Genomic DNA, 18,996 nt, shown 5'->3' on the forward strand with positions numbered 1-18,996 from the left:
AGGCCAGGAGCTGAGTGACCTAGGCAGAACCCAAACTGGGCATCACTGAGCAGGTGCTGTTGATGACACCTTCCATCACTTTACTGGTGATTGAGAGTAAAATAATCAGAGGGTTAGATAGGGTGGATAAGGAGAGCCTTTTTCCTAGGATGGTGACAGCGAGCACGAGGGGGCATAGCTTTAAATTGAGGGGTGAAAGATATAGGACAGATGTCAGAGGTAGTTTCTTTACTCAGAGAGTAGTAAGGGAATGGAACGCTTTGCCTGCAACGGTAGTAGATTCGCCAACTTTAAGTACATTTAAGTCGTCACTGGACAAGCATATGGATGTACATGGAGTAGTCTAGGTTAGATGGTCTTGAGATCGGTATGACAGGTCGGCACAACATTGAGGGCCGAAGGGCCTGTACTGTGCTGTAATGTTCTATGTAAACTAACAATGTCGTAATCAACTGGGTTGGATTTGTCCTTTCTGTGTACAAGACATACTTGGACGCTTATCCACATTGTCGGGAGTCTAGCTTGGGGTGTGGCAATTTCTGGAGCACAAGAATGTTGTCAGGGCCCGTAACCTTTGCAGTGTCTCCAACTTTCTTTACATCACATGGAGTGAATCCAATTAGCTGTAGGCTGCTATCTGTGATGCTGGGGACATCTGGAGGCTGAGATGGATCATGCATTTGGCACTTCTGGTTGAAGATTGCTGCAAAGGTTTCATTTTATCCTTTGCACTGATTTGTTGGTCTCCCCCATCATTTAAGATGGGGGAGACTTGTGGAGCCTCGTCCTCCAGTGAGTTGTTTAATTTTCCAGCATGTACATGACTGGGTGTGGCAGAACTACAGAGCTTAAGTCTGTGATCAGGGCACTCCATCTGCATTTGGTGGGGGGGGTGTTCCCTGTCTGCATTGCAGGTGGAGAATTCCCTGCCTGTGTTTGGGGGGGGGAGGGTGGGAAATCCCTGCCTGTGTTGGGAGGGGGGGAATTCCCTGCCTGTGTTTGGGGGGGGAGGGGTGTGTGGGAATTCCCTGCCTGTGTTTGTGGGAATTCCCTGCCTGTGTTTGGAGGGGGGGGGGTGTGGGAATTCCCTGCCTGTGTTTGGGGTGGGGTGTGGGAATTCCCTGCCTGTGCTGGGGAGGGGAGGGGTGGGAATACCCTGCCTGTGTTTGGGGGGGGTGTGGGAATTCCCTGTCTGTTTGGGGGGGGAGTGTGGGAATTCCCTGCCTGTGTTGGGGGCGGTGTGGGAATACCCTGCCTGTGTTTGGGGTTGTGTGGGAATACCCTGCCTGTGTCTGGTGGGGGGGGAGTGTGGGAATTCCCTGTCTGGGGGGTGGGAGTGTGGGAATTCCCTGTCTGGGGGGTGGGAGTGTGGGAATTCCCTGCCTGTGTTGGGGGGTGTGGGAATTCCCTGCCTGTGTTTGGAGGGCGGGGGTGTGGAAATTCCCTGCCTGTGTTTGCGGGGGGGGGGGTGGGTGTGGGAATTCCCTGCCTGTGTTTGTGGGGGGGGGGGGTGGGTGTGGGAATACCCTGCCTGTGTTTGGGAGGGGTGGGGTTGTGGGAATAACCTGCCTGTGTTTGGGGCGGGGGGGGTGTGGGAATACCCTGCCTGTGTTGGGGGGGTGGGGTGTGGGAATTCCCTGTCTGTTTGGGGGGGGCGGGGAGTGTGGGAATTCCCTGCCTGTGTTGGGGGGGTGTGGGAATACCCTGCCTGTGTTGGGGGGGGTGAGGGAATACCCTGCCTGTGTTTGGGGGGAGGGTGTGGGAATTCCCTGCCTGTGTTGGGGAGGGGTGGGAATTCCCTGCCTGTGTTGGGGGGGGTGGGAATTCCCTGCCTGTGTTGGGGGGGGTGTGGGAATACCCTGCCTGTGTTTGGGGGGAGGGTGTGGGAATTCCCTGCCTGTGTTGGGGAGGGGTGGGAATTCCCTGCCTGTGTTTGGAGGGGAGGGGTGGGAATTCCCTGCCTGTGTTGGGGAGGGGTGGGAATTCCCTGCCTGTGTTTGTGGGGGGGATGGTGGGAATTCCCTGCCTGTGTTGGGGGGGGTGGGAATTCCCTGCCTGTGTTTGGAGGGCGGGGGTGTGGGAATTCCCTGCCTGTGTTTGGGGGGAGGGTGTGGGAATTCCCTGCCTGTGTTTGGGGGGGGGGGGTGGGAATTCCCTGCCTGTGTTTGTGGGGAATTCCCTGCCTGTATTTGGTGCGGGGGGGTGGGAATTCCCTGCCTGTGTTTGGGGGGGGTTGTGGGAATTCCCTGCCTGTGTTGGGGGGGGGGGTGTGGGAATTCCCTGCCTGTGTTTATGGGGAATTCCCACCCCACCCCCAACACAGGCAGGGAATTCCCACCCCACCCCCAACACAGGCAGGGAATTCCCTGCCTGTGTTTGGGGGGTGGTGGTGGGAATTCCCAGCCTGTGTTTGTGGGGAATACCCTGCCTGTGTTGGGGGGGTTGTGGGAATTCCCTGCCTGTGTTTGGAGGGTGGGGGGGTGGGAATTCCCTGCCTGTGTTTGGAGGGCGGGGGTGTGGGAATTCCCTGCCTGTGTTTGCGGTGGGGGGGGGGTGTGGGAATACCCTGCCTGTGTTTGGGGCGGGGGTGTGTGGGAATTCCCTGTCTGGGGGGTGGGAGTGTGGGAATTCCCTGTCTTGGGGGGGGGGAGTGTGGGTATTCCCTGCCTGTGTTGGGGGGGGTGGGAATTCCCTGCCTGTGTTTGGAGGGCAGTGGTGTGGGAATTCCCTGCCTGTGTTTGCGGGGGGGGGGGGTCGGTGTGGGAATACCCTGCCTGTGTTTGGGGCAGGGGGGTGTGGGAATTCCCTGTCTGGGGGGGGGGGAGTGTGGGAATTCCCTGCCTGTGTTGGGGGGTGTGGGAATTCCCTGCCTGTGTTTGGAGGGCGGGGATGTGGGAATTCCCTGCCTGTGTTTGCGGGGGGTGGGTGGGTGTGGGAATACCCTGCCTGTGTTTGGGAGGGGTGGGGGTGTGGGAATACCCTGCCTGTGTTTGGGGCGGGGGGGTGTGGGAATATCCTGCCTGTGTTGGGGGGGGTGGGGTGTGGGAATTCCCTGCCTGTGTTTACGGGGAATTCCCTGCCTGTGTTGGGGGTGGGGTGGGAATTCCCTGCCTGTGATTGTGGGAAATACCCTGCCTGTGTTTGCGGGGGCGGGGGGGGGAATTCCCTGCCTGTGTTTGTGGCGGTTTGGGAATTCCCTGCCTGTGTTTGGAGGGTGGGGGTGTGGGAATTCCCTGCCTGTGTTTGCGGGGGAAGGATGTGGGAATACCCTGCCTGTGTTGGGGCAGGGGGGTGTGGGAATTCCCTGTCTGGGGGGGGGGAGTGTGGGAATTCCCTGTCTGGGGGTGTGGGGAGTGTGGGAATTCCCTGCCTGTGTTTGGAGGGCGGGGGTGTGGGAATTCCCTGCCTGTGTTTGCGGTGGGGGGGGTGAGTGTGGGAATACCCTGCCTGTGTTTGGGGCGGGGGGGCGTGTGGGAATACCCTGCCTGTGTTTGTGGGGGGTGGGGGTGTGGGAATACCCTGGCTGTGTTTGGGGGGGGTGCGGGTGTGGGAATTCCCTGCCTGTGTTGGTGGGGGGGGGGGGCGGGATTCCCTGCCTCTGTTGGGGGTGACTTGTTGTTGTGGAGATCCCCTGTGTGTGTTGGTGGTTGTGTCGGGGTGGGGAAGGGGAATTTCCCACCCCTGTGTTGGTGAGGTTCCCTGTCTTTGTGATCTCCTGAACCCTGTGCCCAGTGCTGCTGCTGCATCGTCTCATTCAAGAGCTTATGTTTCTAACTTATACTCCTTCGTAACTGTTTATAATCATTCTTCACACAGAGAGTGGTGGGCGTGTGGAATGTGCTGCCGGCAGCGGCAGTGGAGTCAGATACTTTAGAGACTTTTAAGTGACTCTTGGATAGGCATGTGGAGGTTAGTAAAATGTAGGGTATGCAGGGTAGATTGATCTTCGTAGGATAATAGGTTGGCACAACATCGTAGGCCAAAGGGCCTGTGCTGTGCTGTACTGTTGGAAGTTCTGTGTTCTTATATTCTATTTATTTTGTTTTTTTGCAGTGAATGGTGCAAATTCTGTTCTGGGTAAGTATGTCTTTTAAAAGTTGGTAAGCTGTGTTGTTAAATTTCAATGAGATTGACTGTTTGGTTGTAAGAGTGAAAATGTTGAGAGGGAAATGGAGACTTAACCCAAGTTTGTGTCTGCCTTTCTTTCAGGGGACCAGACAAGAGCACTAGTCAATCAGTTGGCTCTTTTCAATCAGGTCCTTCGTGACTTGAGAGAAGATATTCGTGAGCAGGTAAGCAAGCCTCCTGTCCAGGGACTGAACTTCCCGGACAGTGGGCCATTTCCCTAAATAGCACATCAAAGGATATTAAAAACCCAAAAAAAATCTGCAGATGCTGGAAATCAGAAACACAAACAGAAATTGCTGGAAAAACTCAACAGGACCAGCAGCATCTCTGCAGAGAAATCAAAGTTAACATTTTGGGTCCAGTGACCCTTGTTCAAAACTAGGAAAAAGTTGATATTTATGCAGATGATAGGGAGTAGGGAGGAGATGGAGCTAGAATCCAAAAAGAGAACAGTAGTTGGACAGACAAACGAATGGATAATGATCAGCCTGAAAGAATGAATAGCTGCAAATGGGGAGAGTTTGTGCCGAACAGTGGGTTGTGTGTAACAGCAGACCATACGATAACAAGGCGTGGTGTGTGGGATTTGGGGTAAGGACATGACAGAAGATGCTTCAAACTCAAAGCCTTGAGCCCAGAAGGCTGTAGAGTTCCCAAATGGAAATTAAGGTGCTGTCCTTTTGGTTTATGCTGAGTTGTGTAGGACCACTGCAGCAAGCATCAGACAGAGATGTTGGCCATGGAGCAGGGTGGTGTTGAAGTAGGGGGTAACCGGAAGCTCTGTCATTTTTGCAGACAGAACGTAGGTGTTCTGCAAAGCAGTCACCCAATGTGGAGGAGATTGTATTGTGAGCAACAAATGCAGTGAGGCCAAATTGAGTGAAAAGCAGGAACAACACTGCTTCACCTGGGAAGTGTGTTCAGGCACTTGGATACTGAGGAGGGAGGAAGGATATTGTCTTACATTACACGAAAGGAATGACCCAACCAGGGGCTCTGTGCCCTGGGCAGCAGGACCAGTGCCCTGGGCAAGGGATAAGTGTCCTGGGACATGAGATTGAGGGGTACTTAACCTGGGCAGGAAGCATCAATGTTCTAGTCCATGCATAAAGCAGAGAGAGGGTCAGTCTCCTAGTGCTGGGCCAGAGGGGGCATTGCCATGGGCAGCGTTGGGGGTTGTCAGTATGTGAAGTGGAGAGGGGGGTCGGTGTCCGGATCAGTGGGTTAATGGTGTGAACATTAAGTCAGGGAGCTAGATAGCTACAGCAGTGTGCCCAGCAAAGGGGAGGTCAGGATCCAGTACTTTTGTCTGTCATCTAGTTTCCTGCTTTCGCCAACAGGTGAAGGAGATGTCCCTGATACGGAACACCATCCTGGAATGCCAAGTGTGTGGTGAGTGTGAGAGAACTCTTCGAGCAAATCTGCATATGCCTGCCTCTGGCCAAGCACTGGCCATGAATCCTTGTCAGTTTTGGAAAAATCTAGGGCCAATAAATAGATTTAATCACTAACACATGGCTCCGAAACAGAATCAGCCCAATGGGAATAAATTGGGAGCAGCTTTGATCCAGTAGAACTGGTTGCAATCAGAGTTGGGGGTAATGTCCATTTGATTTGTGTACAATAGCAATTAACAGGGAAAGGTTTATCTGCCTGGGATTCTGTCCAATAGGAATGAAAGGAAAGGTATTTGATCCATTGGGATTCTGTCCAATGGGAGACAAAAGGAAGGATTTGATCCACTGGGATTCTGTCCAATTGGAATGAAAGGGAAGAAACTAGATCCATTGAGATTCCGTTTGATAGGAATGAAGTGGGAGGAGTTTAATCCAATGTGATGATGTCCAATGGCAGTTAAAGGGAAGGAGCTTGATCCATTGGGATTCTCGAAAGGGAATATGTTGGCAAGTGGATGGTACATTTTTATTAAAGTCTTTTCCATTCCTTACAAAGGATTTCATGACCATCGGTCCAAGTGTGATCCCAACCCCTGTTTTGAAACTGTGGAATGTATGGAAACCTATGAATATCCCGGCTTCCGCTGTGGATCCTGTCCTGAAGGTTTTACAGGAAACGGCACACACTGCACCGATATTGATGAGGTCTGAAATTAATTTTAAATCATCATCTCTTCATTGTATGGAGATGCAGAGTGAGTCAGCCTGGAATTTTAATTGCTGATTTGAGGGATAGACCGCAATCTAATTAATGGATGGAATGTGGTGCCAGTACAGAGTAAAGATATGGTATAGGTGCAGAAGTCCAGTAGTTTTTCTTTTATGGAATAAGTTTTTTTGCCTGTCACTAGTTGCCTTTGAGAAGGTGGAGGTGAGCCACCACCTTGAACTACTGTAGCTCATCGGGTCGCGTTACCTTGCACAGTGCTGTTAGGAAATGAGTTCCAGCGTTCTCACTTAGCCACAGAGAAGGAGTTGTAGATTGTGTGCACCTTGGGCATCAACTTACATGTGGCTTACAGCATCAAACTCTCCACCATCAGCCAGGGATTACCATTGACCAGAAATTGATTGGGCCAGATACCAACCATACTAACACAATGGTTAAAGTGCAGTCAGAGGCTGAAAATCCTGCAAAACTCACAAGCTGACTTCTCAAAGCCTGCCCACTATCTACAAAGCAAAAGTGAGGAGGGTGATGGAATTCTGCCCACTTGCCTGGATGAGTGTAGCTCCAATAACACTGTAGAAGCTCAACATCATTCAGGATGAAAAAGCCTGCTTGATTGGCACCACATCCCACTACCTTCAACATCCAGTCCCTCCAGTCACACACACTGTATCTGCTGTGTGTACCATCTACAAGATACACTGATCAAGTTTTTCAATAGCAGTTCCCAATCACACTGAAGGACAAGTGGGAGAAGGTGCTTCGGTACACCACCGTTTACGAGTTCTGCTCCAAGACCCACACTGTTCTGACTTGCACTTGATTGCTGTTCCTTTAACGTTACTGTGTCAAAATTCTGGAACTTCTTCCTCCAGGTGACATCACTGTACCTACACAAAGTGGACTGCAGCAGTTCAAGAGATATCACCTCATTATCTTCTCAATGATGGACTCAGGTAGACAGGGTGGTAAAAGAGGGCATTTACGCTGGCCTTCATCAGTCGAGGCATTGAGTATAGGAATTGGGGTGTTATGTTACAGTCGTATAAGTTATTGGTGACACCTCACTTGGAGTAGCGTGTATAGTTTTGGTCACCCAGCTATAGGAAAGTCATAGTTAAACTGGAAAGTGTGCAAAGAAGATTACAAGGATGTTGCCAGGACTAGTAGGCCTGAGTTATAGGGAGAGGTTGGCCAGGATAGGACTTTATTCATTGGAATGTAGGAGAATGAGGGGTGACCTTATTGAGGTGTATAATATCATAATAGGCATAGATAGAATGAATGCATATCATCATTTCCACACCAACCCCCCCCCCCCAAGAGATGGGAAATTGAAAACTATAGGGCAAAGGTTTAAGGTGAGAGGGGAAAAATTTAAGAAGGACCTGAGGGGCAACCTCTTCACGCAGAGAGTGGTGCATGTATGGAACGGGCTGCCAGAGAAAGTGGCTCATACATGTATAATAGCAACATTTAAAAAACATTTGGATCAGTACATGGATTGGAAGGATTTAGAGGGATATGGACCAAATGAGGGCAATTGGAACTAGCTGAGTGGGCACCATGGTCAGTTTGGACCAGTTAGGGCCAACAGGTCTGTTTCCATGCTGTATTACTCCATGACTCTATGACAGTAAATGCTGCTTTTCTAAAACCATGTCTTGTGAATTAAAGTCTGGAACGTGTTTCGGGCTGGGATCTAGTTTAGGAAGTCTCAGAATGCAGGAGGAGGGTTGGGGGTGTATTATTCGGGTACTTAGATTGTATTGTGTTGAATGTGCTGTATAACATTTGCTTGTGCATCAGAAAGCAGCTTGAACTTGCATTAATTCTGATGTTAGTGACAGGAGCTGCAAATGTGATGTTTGATGCAGAATGAAGTAGCATTGATTTTTAAAGTGGAGAGTGAAGGTGGATGGCTTTGTGTTAGTGTCAGCATTGATATTCTGACTGCATTCATTGTTTTCTTTAGTGCTTCTTTGCCAATCCCTGTTTCTCTGAATCCAAATGCATAAACGCAGTGCCAGGATTCCGCTGTGAGTCCTGTCCCTCGGGATATCAAGGAACAATTGTAGCTGGTGTAGGAGTGCAATATGCAATGACCGTGAAGCAGGTACGTAATAAATAGAAAATATCTGGAGATAACAGACATCACAAGAAAGACAGGTATATTTTACAGTGACAGTCAAGTGCAGTCCTGTGCTGAACGGATAGTTCTTTACATGGTTTCTAGAGCAAGGTGTGCCCAGTGATTTGTATTCTCACCCTGCATTGTAATTTTGAGGTGCTGCTGTTCATCCAGAGATAATTAAAGATTATTTCTTAACTTTGTCTGTTGCATATCCTACTGGGAAGAATGTGATTCAATGTTTCTGAATAATCTTGTTACATTTCCAAAGGTGGTGGCCATTTCAGAGGTGTTTTCATGTGCTGCAGCTTGGTTGATAGTTAGAGAGGCCAGTCCTTCAAAGGCAGGTCCTACCTCAGGAGGCAGGCATGACGCTATCAAACATCATGGCTTGTTGTCTTTGGTTAAGCCTGTTACCAAAGCGATTGTGAATGTGATGATGCATTGTGGCCCATTTTCCATGTTCCCAGCTAGTAACTCCCAGCTGTGATATTCAACCTCCATAACGTCCAGGACACCTTTGCACCGTGGCTTCTGCTGGCCAACTGCTTCACCACACAGGCAGTCTTTGGAAATGAGACTGTGTATTTTGTCCTGTGAATGTCCCTGAGCCATAGACACTGCCTGTTTGAGTACTGACGATCTTGGGAGCTCTGCGATGTTCCTGATTTTGTCCTGTCAGGATGTGCACACAATGATGGCAGACAGATGTGATGGAAGTAGTTGAGCGCCTTTTGATAGCTATAAGTCATCCATTGTTCCCAGCCACCCAGCAAACTGCTGACAAAACAGGTCTGAGAAAACAGCATCAGCTGACCTTGATGTTCTTCCATTTGGGAAGTTGGCTAAAGCTGCTTTCTCATCCCACGTGTCAAGAGACAAGTTAACCATGGGCCGTAGGCAGAAGAGTGAGTTATCCACTTCCAGAGGGATTTTATTTCAGGACAAGTGACCTCAAGGTGGGAGAACTTTCAGAGAAAGTTCATAGAAAAAATTGTACTCCCGTTAAAAATGGATAGAAAGAATGATCAAAAGGTGTTGGACTGAAATTCAGATTAATCAGTTTAAAAAAATAAAAGACCATAAGATAGATGGGCTGAATGGCCTAATTCTGCTCATCGGGTCTGCTCCACCATTCGATGGGAACATGAGCTGATAACCCTCAACTCCACTTTCATGCCTTTTTCCCATAACTTTTGATTTCCTTCCTGAATAAGAATCTGTCAGTCAGCCTTGAATATACTTAAGGATCCAGGTTCAACAGGCATCTCTTGCAAAATGAGGGGTTGATTTAGCTCAGTTGGCTGGACAGTTGACCTGCGAAGCAGTGCGATGCTGATAACATGGGTTTAATTTTGACACTGGCTGAAGTTCCCATGAAGAACTTCCCTCCTCAACGTCTCCCTTTGCTTGAGGCATGTTGGCCCTCCGGTTAAACCAGCACTAGTTGTCACTCTGTAGTGAAATTTGTAGTCCTATGGTCTGGTAAAACTGTGGTGACTTAACTTGACAAGCAACGACCTAACTGTTCAATATTGCATGCACAAACTCTGTCATCCTTACCACTAGCATTCCCATCTATTTTTGTCTCATCCTTGGCAATAGTTCATCATGTCCCTCACCCACGTCATTAATATACGTTGTAAATAATTGCTCATTTTGCCCAGATTACTCACTGCATAATTGGCATTACTGTGTCTCGTCTTAATTTGAAAAGGTCCAGTGAATCTTACCTTCAGTGGTTCCATGAGTACGGGCAACAAGACTAACACCCTGACTCCTACAACAACACTTCAAACTCTGGTATTTTTGGCTGCTCTAGATTTCATTATTTGTTGAGTTTCTTTCAGATATTTTTGCCAACTCTAAAACATTAGTAAGCTTCTCTGGGAAATGGAGACTTAGATGGGAATTGCAGTTTCTGAGCTTTGTTTTATTCAATTCACTTAAGCATCCCTCTTACCTCAGGTACATATTTTAGTACAATGCATCTTCAGACTGTGGGTGATTAGCAGAAAATGTGAATTATTTAATTCCCAAATGAATTATTGTTTCTTTAAATATCTATTTTTAAAATGGTCTTTGATCTCATTGTATTTCTTTAAATAATCCACATCTACTAAAAAATGAACTTTGGTTTTAATGAGGTGGTGTCTCACTAAAACATAAGCAAACAATGTTGCAGATTTTGCTTTAACAATAAGACAGAAGTTTATTAACTACAGAAATGAAGATAAAAATGGAATAAACCAAACTATTTGATATATTCAAATATTATTAAACATGCAGTAAAAGTATAACCTCATTATTCTCAAAGCACTCCTTTACCAATTGAAAAGAAAAATAATAGGTTTTATATAAGACCCAAAAACACCACGTTTAGTATCTAAAAATATCACTGTTACATTCCTCACAATAGAATCCTTATCACTAACACCTTGGTTGACAGATTTAAGTCACCTTAATGTATTGACTGGAATTACAGATAACTCCTTCATGGAGTTATTATAACATGAGCTTAAACATATTCCACTTTAAGTAATGTCTTCAGGGTTTGTCCTAACACTTCTGGTCTGGGACTACTTTGTTCACTATATCCTTCCCTTCTCAAGAGCATTGCTCTTTATAACCATCTTCATCCAAGAGTTTCACAGGATTATTTCACAGTAACATTTAAACAATTTCTCTGACTAGCTACAAAAAACAAGTTCCTGAAATTCTTGGAAAACATTGAGGCCTGATTTTTTTTTTTTCCTCCTCTCGACTGGTTTGGAAATCAATGTAACGTAAACAAAGATCCATGAGCAATGCACGAGAACATATTAATTTGAAAGCTGGGCTACAGAAACACTTAAATTCATTCTTCATTTCTTGGAGTTTGCCTTGGAAAAATAAAAATCTGCTTAAGTCTAGCCACAGACTTTTAACTGTGGATCTCAGTTTCACACAAGCTACAAACTAAATTGTACTCAGGTTTGTATAAACTAATGATTTAGACTTTGTTACACAGCAAATGCATGCACTGACTTTCAAACTGACTGAGTTTGCCATTTGGTGTTTAAGCATGAGTTTGGATAAATTAAAGATGACATCTTTTCTCTCTTGCGGGACACATCAGAGACTTTGGTTTCAAACATATCAAGGATACAACAACAGGCGTGACAAAGGCTTAATGATGAACAATTGATTACATCTAGATGCTTGGAATTCCCAGTCCCATCCCGAGGAGCTGGATTCTCCACAGCAGCCTGCAGGTCCTGCTATGATATTACTGTAGGAATTCTCTCCTGTTAAAGACCCATCTTTCAAACTGTCTGAACTGGGAATATTGCAGCTTCATTTGCGTTGTTTCCTGCTGCCCACTTGGGGCCAGGAAACAGGTGGTTTTGTGTTCATGATCCCTTTAGGCTTTATGAAAACCCAGTGAAGCAGAACAGAAGCCGTTGTCCTTATACTGTTAGCTCAGTGTGTCGGCCTCTAAACGATTTTGAAATAGTACTTCTACATAGAGGGCTCAGTTTATTTAGTTGGAAGCTCTGGCTGTGATAGATGCTGTTCTGTTTTTTTTTCAGGTTTGCTCAGACATCGATGAGTGTAATGATGGGAATAATGGCGGCTGTATAATAAACTCTCTCTGCACAAACACAGTGGTGAGTGATAACAATCCTGTGGCAGTTACCCTTCTGTTGCTGTGGAGAGTACCCAACGGCTCAGTGCACAGCCTCAATGTCACTCACTCACTGGCTGCTACCTTCCCCTGGTTCAGCACCTGCTTTCTGTAGTTCAATGTTGGATAGAGAAGATTGAACAACTGATGACTGAGATTCCCATTCTCAACTCCCAACTCCCATTCTTCAGACCAATTGAAATGCCGGTGCTGAATGCATTCCCTCTTGTCTGTGAATGTTGGAAAGAATCATATTCAGTAGCAAAGCTGTTTCCTGTTGTGGGGAAATCCAGAACAAAGGGGCCCTAGTTTAAAATTACCCATTAAGGACACAAATGAGAGGAGATGGTTCTCCAACTTTGGGACTTTCTGCCTCCAAGGGCAGTGATGATGGGGGTGGTTGAATATTTTTAAGGCAGAGGTGGAAAGATCCTAGTTAGACAGACCTGGGGAAGCAATGGCCTAGTGGTATTATCACTGGACCATTAATCCAGAGACCCAAATAGTGTTCTGGGGACCTGGGTTTGAATCCTGCCACAGCAGATGGTGGAATTTGAATTCAATAAAAATATCTGGAATTAAGAATCTGACGAAGACCAAGAACCCATTGTTGATTGTCGGAATGTTCCATCTGGATCACTAATGTTCTTTACGGAAGGAAGATGCCACCCTTACCTGGTCTGGCCTAATTATGACTCCAGACCCACAGCAGCATGGTTGACTCTTAACTGCCAATAAATGGGCAATAAGTGCTGCCGAGCCAGTGAGACCCTCATCCCATGAATGAATAAAAAAAAATCAAAGTGTATTGGGGAAAGATGAGAATGTGGAATTTGGAACATAAGCAAATCTCCTCCACTCTGCATGATACCAAACTCTTGAAACAACTGCTCTGTTTGGACCTTTGATGCAACAGGATACTCCAGGAAGACAACAGAAACATTTCAGAATGACATCAAATTAATGTCATAAGTTTTTTTTTAAAAAATCCCACTGGCTCACAAGACACCCTGGTGATCAAAAGAACAGAACTAATGGAATCAGAAGGAAAGCATGTCATCCACAATCCTGACGAACTGGCTAAGAGGGAGATAACACGGTGGGGAGCTGGATGAACACAGCAGGCCAGGCCGCATCAGAGGAGCAGGAAAGTTGACGTCTCGGGTTGGGACCCAGCTTCAGACTCCAGCAGCTGAAGTTTTTACTATCTCTGGCTGAGAAGGAAATGTGTTTCTTACACAACATACCCTACTCTGTACCAAAGCTTGCTCACCTTCACACTTGTGCTTGTTATATGGAAAGGCTGGGACTTTTTTCAGTGAAACTTTGAGGGGTGACTTTAGAGGTTTATAAAACCTGAGGGACATAGATAAGGTGAGCAGCAAAGGTCTTTCCCCTATAGCGTGGGAGTTCAAAACTAGAAGCCATGATTTTAAGATGAGAGATGTAAGATTTAAAGGGATCTGGGAGACAACTTATTTTGACAGAGGGTGGTTTGTATGTTGAATGAACCGCCTGAAGAATTGGTGGATGCAAGTATGGTTACAACACTTAAAACATGTGGACAAGGAAATGAATCAAAGGGTTAGAGGAATATGGGCCAAATGCAGACAAACAGGACTAGTTTGGATTTGGAAACCTAGTCATCATGGCTGAATTAACCAAAGGGTCTGTTTCCGTGCTGTATAACTTTGTGACTCTTGCATAGAAGAAGGCACAAGCAGGGGCTAAATGGTGAATGTCTGTTCCTCATTCATATATCTGTTTGCCAACAGCATTCAGACAGATCTCTCACATGAGTGTTTGTGGAGCTACAATCCAGTGGGATCACTGGCTTTAATCAAAAACTTTCATTAGAAATTGACTGCCAACTGCTGGGCATTCAGAGAATCCCTTATATTGACACTAACTCCTCTAGAGGGCTGCATCTTTACTCAAAACTCAAGGGAATACAGTCTCAGTTTTCCCAAACTGTTTCGTCATTGGTCAGTTCCCCTATACCAAGAACAAAGCTGGTGAAGCTTCATGGCATTTCCCCCTAAGGCAATAATATCCTTCTGGATACAAGGTGACCAAAACTGCGCGCACACTTCAGTTGAGATCTAACCAAGACAGTCTTTATTGCGAGACAGTTGGAGTAAGACCTTAACTACTGTATTCAAATCGTCTTGTGATCGCCTTTAGCCTTCCTAATAGCTTGCTGTACCTGCACGTTATCTCTTAATGACTTATCAACAAGGACACCTAGGTCCCTTCTTTATCTACACTTTCCAACCCCTTACCATTTAAGAAATGCGCTACACATCTGTACCTCCTACCAAAACAGGTACCTTCCACATTGTTCCATCTGCTGTCTTTGTGCCCAGTCAGGGAGCATGCCCAAACCTCCCTGAAGCTCCTGTTCATCTTTCTGCTTAGCTTGATATCATCTGAAAATTGGGAAATATTGCATTTGTTCCCAGCTCCAAATTATTAATAAATATTGTGAATAGCTGGGACCCAAGCGCTGATCTTTGTCGTACCCCACTAGTAACCTGGTTGCACAAGAATGATGACATTTATTCCTATTCTGTTTTCTGTCCATTAGCCAATCATTAATTTGTGCTAGTCCATTACTTCCTACCCTGTGAGCTCTTAAAACTTTCTAACCAGCCTCCTGTGGGAGACTTTAGCAAAATAATTCTACATCCATTGGTTCTGCTTCAGCAGTTTTGTAAGTGGCATCTTCAAAAATATCATGTTGTTCAAACATGTTTCTCTTTCACAAATCAATGCCAAATATGTTGAAATAGATCATTTTGTCCAAATGTCTATTCATTCCCATCTTCTATAATAGATTCTAGCAGTTGCCCTATTATTCACATAAGGCTAACAGGTCTGCAGTTCCCTGTTTCCTTTTTTACTTCCTTCTTAAATAGTGTGGTGATATTTGCCAGCTTCCAATCCAAAGGAGCCATTTCTGGAATCTATACAGATAATCATAAATGCATCAACTATCCGTATAACCACTTCCTTTAATGCTCTCAGATGTAATCCATCAGACCAAGTTTCAGTCCCATTAATTTCTTCAGTACTCTTACTAATTTCGTCAATTATCCTAATTCCTGGGGTAGAAGAGTCTTGTCTTCTGAGGACAGTTTGGGCCAATATCCCTTGGAGTTTCAGAGAATGGATGGTGATTGTCAAGACTCCTCAGGATCTTCTGTATTTCAATGTGGATGTTTTCCCTTGTACAAGAGACTAGAACTAGGGCACCCAATTTAAGACAGAGGTAAAGTTCTCTCATGGATTGCACGTCTATGGAGTTCTCTTCTCCAGAGTGTAGTTAGTGGAGGTGAGTTCATTGAATATCTTTAAGTGATATTCTTTATTGATAAGATAATCAAAGGAGTAGGGGATAGGCCACCATCAGATCAGGCTTCTTGGGCTGAGTAACTGCCTCAATTCCTCAATCATTTGTTTGAATTTATTCCTATGTGTAACGGTATTGGCATTAACACCTTAAGGGGTTCGATAACATTTTGAGATGCCTGTTTTAATTTATTAACGATGGGAAAGGATCCTGAGCATTTCAAGATCACCCCCATTTCAGGGCATTAACATTAGCTCCAAAATGAAACCCTGGATTTCAAACAGACTCCTCCTTTACCACCCCATCAGCTGTGTCTTGGTGATAGGTGACGAGTATTCAGGGAGCCCTTCGCGTATCTGCAGTTGAATTAACTGTTTCTTGTGCAGGGTTCGTTTAAATGTGGTCCATGCCAGAGAGGGTTTGTTGGAAACCAGACGGTTGGCTGTGTTCACCAGAAGTCGTGCAGCAGTGCCACTGTCAACCCGTGTGACATCAATGCACAATGTTCGATTGAGCGGAATGGACAGGTGTCCTGCTATGTGAGTATTGGTGTTCCAGAACAGCCTCCTGCTTCACATATGGCCAGCCACTACTTTTGTGAGAAAGGGTGAACATTCGCAAGGTTCTCCGTAATGACCTTTGGTTCATCAGCGACACCTACAAAGATGAATTGACTCTGAAAAGTTAAATGGTTATTTCCTCACAGGCAATCATGTGGCCTCATTTTCCACACCCCTCTGACGGTCTCGCTGTGAGTCAGCATTACCTCCGTCACCCCCTTCCCAATCCAATGTTGACATTCTGCTTGTAGACTTGCATTACTTCGACAATCTGACAATATGGTGGGTGTTCTTGTGCTCTGAAGTTCAACTTTGAGCTTCATCTATCTGCCTGTGTTTGTGACCTATCAGAAGCAACACTGAAGTTTGTGAGTTGTGCCTGTGGGCTACTTTGGGTTGTTAAGTAGTCTTCCTTCTTTGCAGACCTGTCCATTGTTTCCAGTAAAGAGAGAGCTGTGGTACTGAGGCAGGGAAATTAACCCAGAACTGTGTGTACATTTCTCGTTCTGACTGTCTTTCCTCAGTGCAGAGTTGGCTGGGCTGGAAATGGGTATGTGTGTGGGACCGACACAGATATCGATGGATATCCGGACCATGACCTACCCTGTATTGACAATCATCGTCACTGTAAGAAGGTGAGTCTTCACAGGATCATCAAGATGTGTTTGTTTTTTTTTAAATCCATGTGTAATCACTTTTATGTTTAAAAATGAAAGAGCGACTTATAGACTACATTATCAGTGATGGTTGGGAGATGTTAGATAGTGAGCTAGCAGCTCTCACCACCTCTGAATAGCGTTAGGAGATGCTCCCACTATCTGACAAGGTAAATATCTTTCGCTCAGCAATTAAAAGGCAATGCTTCTTACAGTCCCTCAGTATTGACTTTCAGGCTTTGTGACACTCAGTCCAGTCTCTTCTTCAGTACTATCCTTTGACACTGCGGCACTCTCTACATACTCAATGTACTGAAATTTCAAGCAGAACCTTCTGTTTAAGAGGCAGGAAAACTGCCAATTGAACCTGGTCATTCACCTCCAATAGTTAAACACTGGGACTTGGAAAGTGGGTTCATGCGTACAATGCTAGCACATGGATTTTGAAAATTTATTTATAAAAAGTATGTTTACATATATGTATATTTTTATATTTGGGAAACTGTTCCTGCTATGCTCGCACTTCCCATTCTTTTGTTTTAAATTTATTTCTGTCATCTGCTTTTCCCCCACCCCCTGCAATCAGGATAATTGCCGGTATACCCCAAATTCAGGTCAGGAGGATGCTGATAATGATGGTGTTGGAGATCAGTGTGACAACGATGCAGATGGAGATGGCATCAAGAATGTAGAGGTTCGTATTAATGTCCCTGAACCAAAGATTTTGTCAAATTGTATAAGGGAATAGAGGACCCTTCCAAAGTATGGAAGTCAGTAAGGGATATGTAGTCCCTGGTATCCTGAATCTGATCTCATCCCTGTCTTCTAAGGGAGGGGGAGGGGGAGGATGTCAGGGGGATCTGGATCTGGGCAGTATCACAGGCTGGCTTGGCCTCCAGCAGATCCCAGTTCCTTCTCAATCAGGTTTTCTGACTGATGCTCAAGGAGTGTGTTACTCCACAGGTAATATCATGCAGTTTTATTTAATTCACTTGAGTTTCACTAGCTGACCAGCATTTATTGCCCATCCTTAGTTGCCCTTGAGAAGGTAGTGATGAGCTGCTCTGAATCTCTGCAGCCCATGTGCTGTAGGTAGACCTGCCATTCCCTGAGGGAGGGATTGTAGGATTTTGACCCAGCGACAACCGAAGGAATGGCTGATATAATTCCAAGTCAGGATGGTGAGTGGCTTGGAGGGGAACTTGTAGGTGATGGTGTTCCCATGCCCTTGTCCTTCCAGACGGAAGTGAACCTGGCTTTAGAAAATGTTGCCTTCCAAGCCTTGGTGAGTTGCTGCAGTGTATGAAAGATCTAGCAGAAAAATCTAGAAGCATAATAGCTCGTAGCTAACGCTCTAATAAGTGAAATGTTTAAGCACTTAGTTTGTGTCAATAGTGGCTTGGTGCTGGGACACTATAGGTGTGTTCCCAGAATACAAAGGGAAATGGGAAATGAAGTAGCAGAGACACTGGGAAAGGGTAGATGGGTCACTAGACCCATAATGTTGATTCTGCTTTCTCTCCACATGCGGCCAGACAATACTGAATTTCTGCAGGTATTTCTGTTTTTGTTAGGGTGTTATGGGTACACTCACCACAAGTTACCTCTAATTCAGCTACTTATCACAAAGTCTCAGACAATCATGTAGTGAAACAATGATTTAAACTTTACTGCATGCAGCAATCAAAATAAGATCCCTCAAATAAGTCTACGAGTTAAGCCTTACAACCCAACTTGGTTATTACCAGATTAATGGTGGAGCTTGGCCATGATTTCACCAACAGTGTCTATCTCAAAGTATTCAGGGTTCAATCCTTCGGCAGCATGGTTCTTCAAAGTTCTGCTACTGAATTGTTCTGGTGTTTGATTTTTATACAATTGACTCTCTTTCAAGTTTGGGGGGTGACATTACTAATGATTCAATAGATTCTTTCATCCCTACGATTGATTATACTTCTGGAGACTTCAGGTCTTGCCTTCTTATCAGCTGTAGCTCCCCTGTTCCCTGTTACATTCAGGGTTAGCTGTCTGTTTGAAACACAGCTTTTCTTGCAGTTAACTCCTTTACTTCAGAGCATTAGTCCTGCAGGCAGACTTAATTGCCCATTTGTCACAATTATCAAGCAGATTGTTTATGAACAAAAACGAATTGAGTTCTGAGGAGTTAACCCAAAACGTTAACTCTATTTTTTCCTTCACAGGTGCTGCCAGACCTGCTGAGCTTTTCCAGCAGGATCATTGCATCCCCAGTTTTTTTTTCAGTTTTTAACTGTTTGTTAATGTTGTTCAACTCCTTTCCAGAGATGGTTAATTCACTTTTTTTTTAAATGTTCCTTTTATAACAGTTTCTCCTTGTCCCTTTTAATCTCGAAACA

The 18,996-nt window shown here is 45.6% G+C and overlaps 1 protein-coding gene across 2 annotated transcripts in view; it reads left to right on the top strand.

The window, feature by feature from the left end:
• The window catches only part of thbs3a (thrombospondin 3a), a 64,359-nt gene that overhangs the window by 14,953 nt on the left and 30,410 nt on the right, over window positions 1–18,996 (top strand). For both annotated transcript variants that reach the window (XM_048525550.1, XM_048525551.2), the window contains exons 5-13: window positions 4,054–4,077; window positions 4,210–4,292; window positions 5,469–5,520; window positions 6,082–6,230; window positions 8,231–8,371; window positions 11,959–12,036; window positions 15,792–15,944; window positions 16,490–16,600; window positions 17,208–17,315. In XM_048525550.1, coding sequence (XP_048381507.1) covers window positions 4,054–4,077; window positions 4,210–4,292; window positions 5,469–5,520; window positions 6,082–6,230; window positions 8,231–8,371; window positions 11,959–12,036; window positions 15,792–15,944; window positions 16,490–16,600; window positions 17,208–17,315 — 899 coding nt within the window. The remainder of the gene's footprint in view (window positions 1–4,053; window positions 4,078–4,209; window positions 4,293–5,468; window positions 5,521–6,081; window positions 6,231–8,230; window positions 8,372–11,958; window positions 12,037–15,791; window positions 15,945–16,489; window positions 16,601–17,207; window positions 17,316–18,996) is intronic.

This window comes from Stegostoma tigrinum, chromosome 47 (assembly GCF_030684315.1).
Source record: "Stegostoma tigrinum isolate sSteTig4 chromosome 47, sSteTig4.hap1, whole genome shotgun sequence".
NCBI classification, from domain to species: Eukaryota; Metazoa; Chordata; class Chondrichthyes; order Orectolobiformes; family Stegostomatidae; genus Stegostoma; species Stegostoma tigrinum.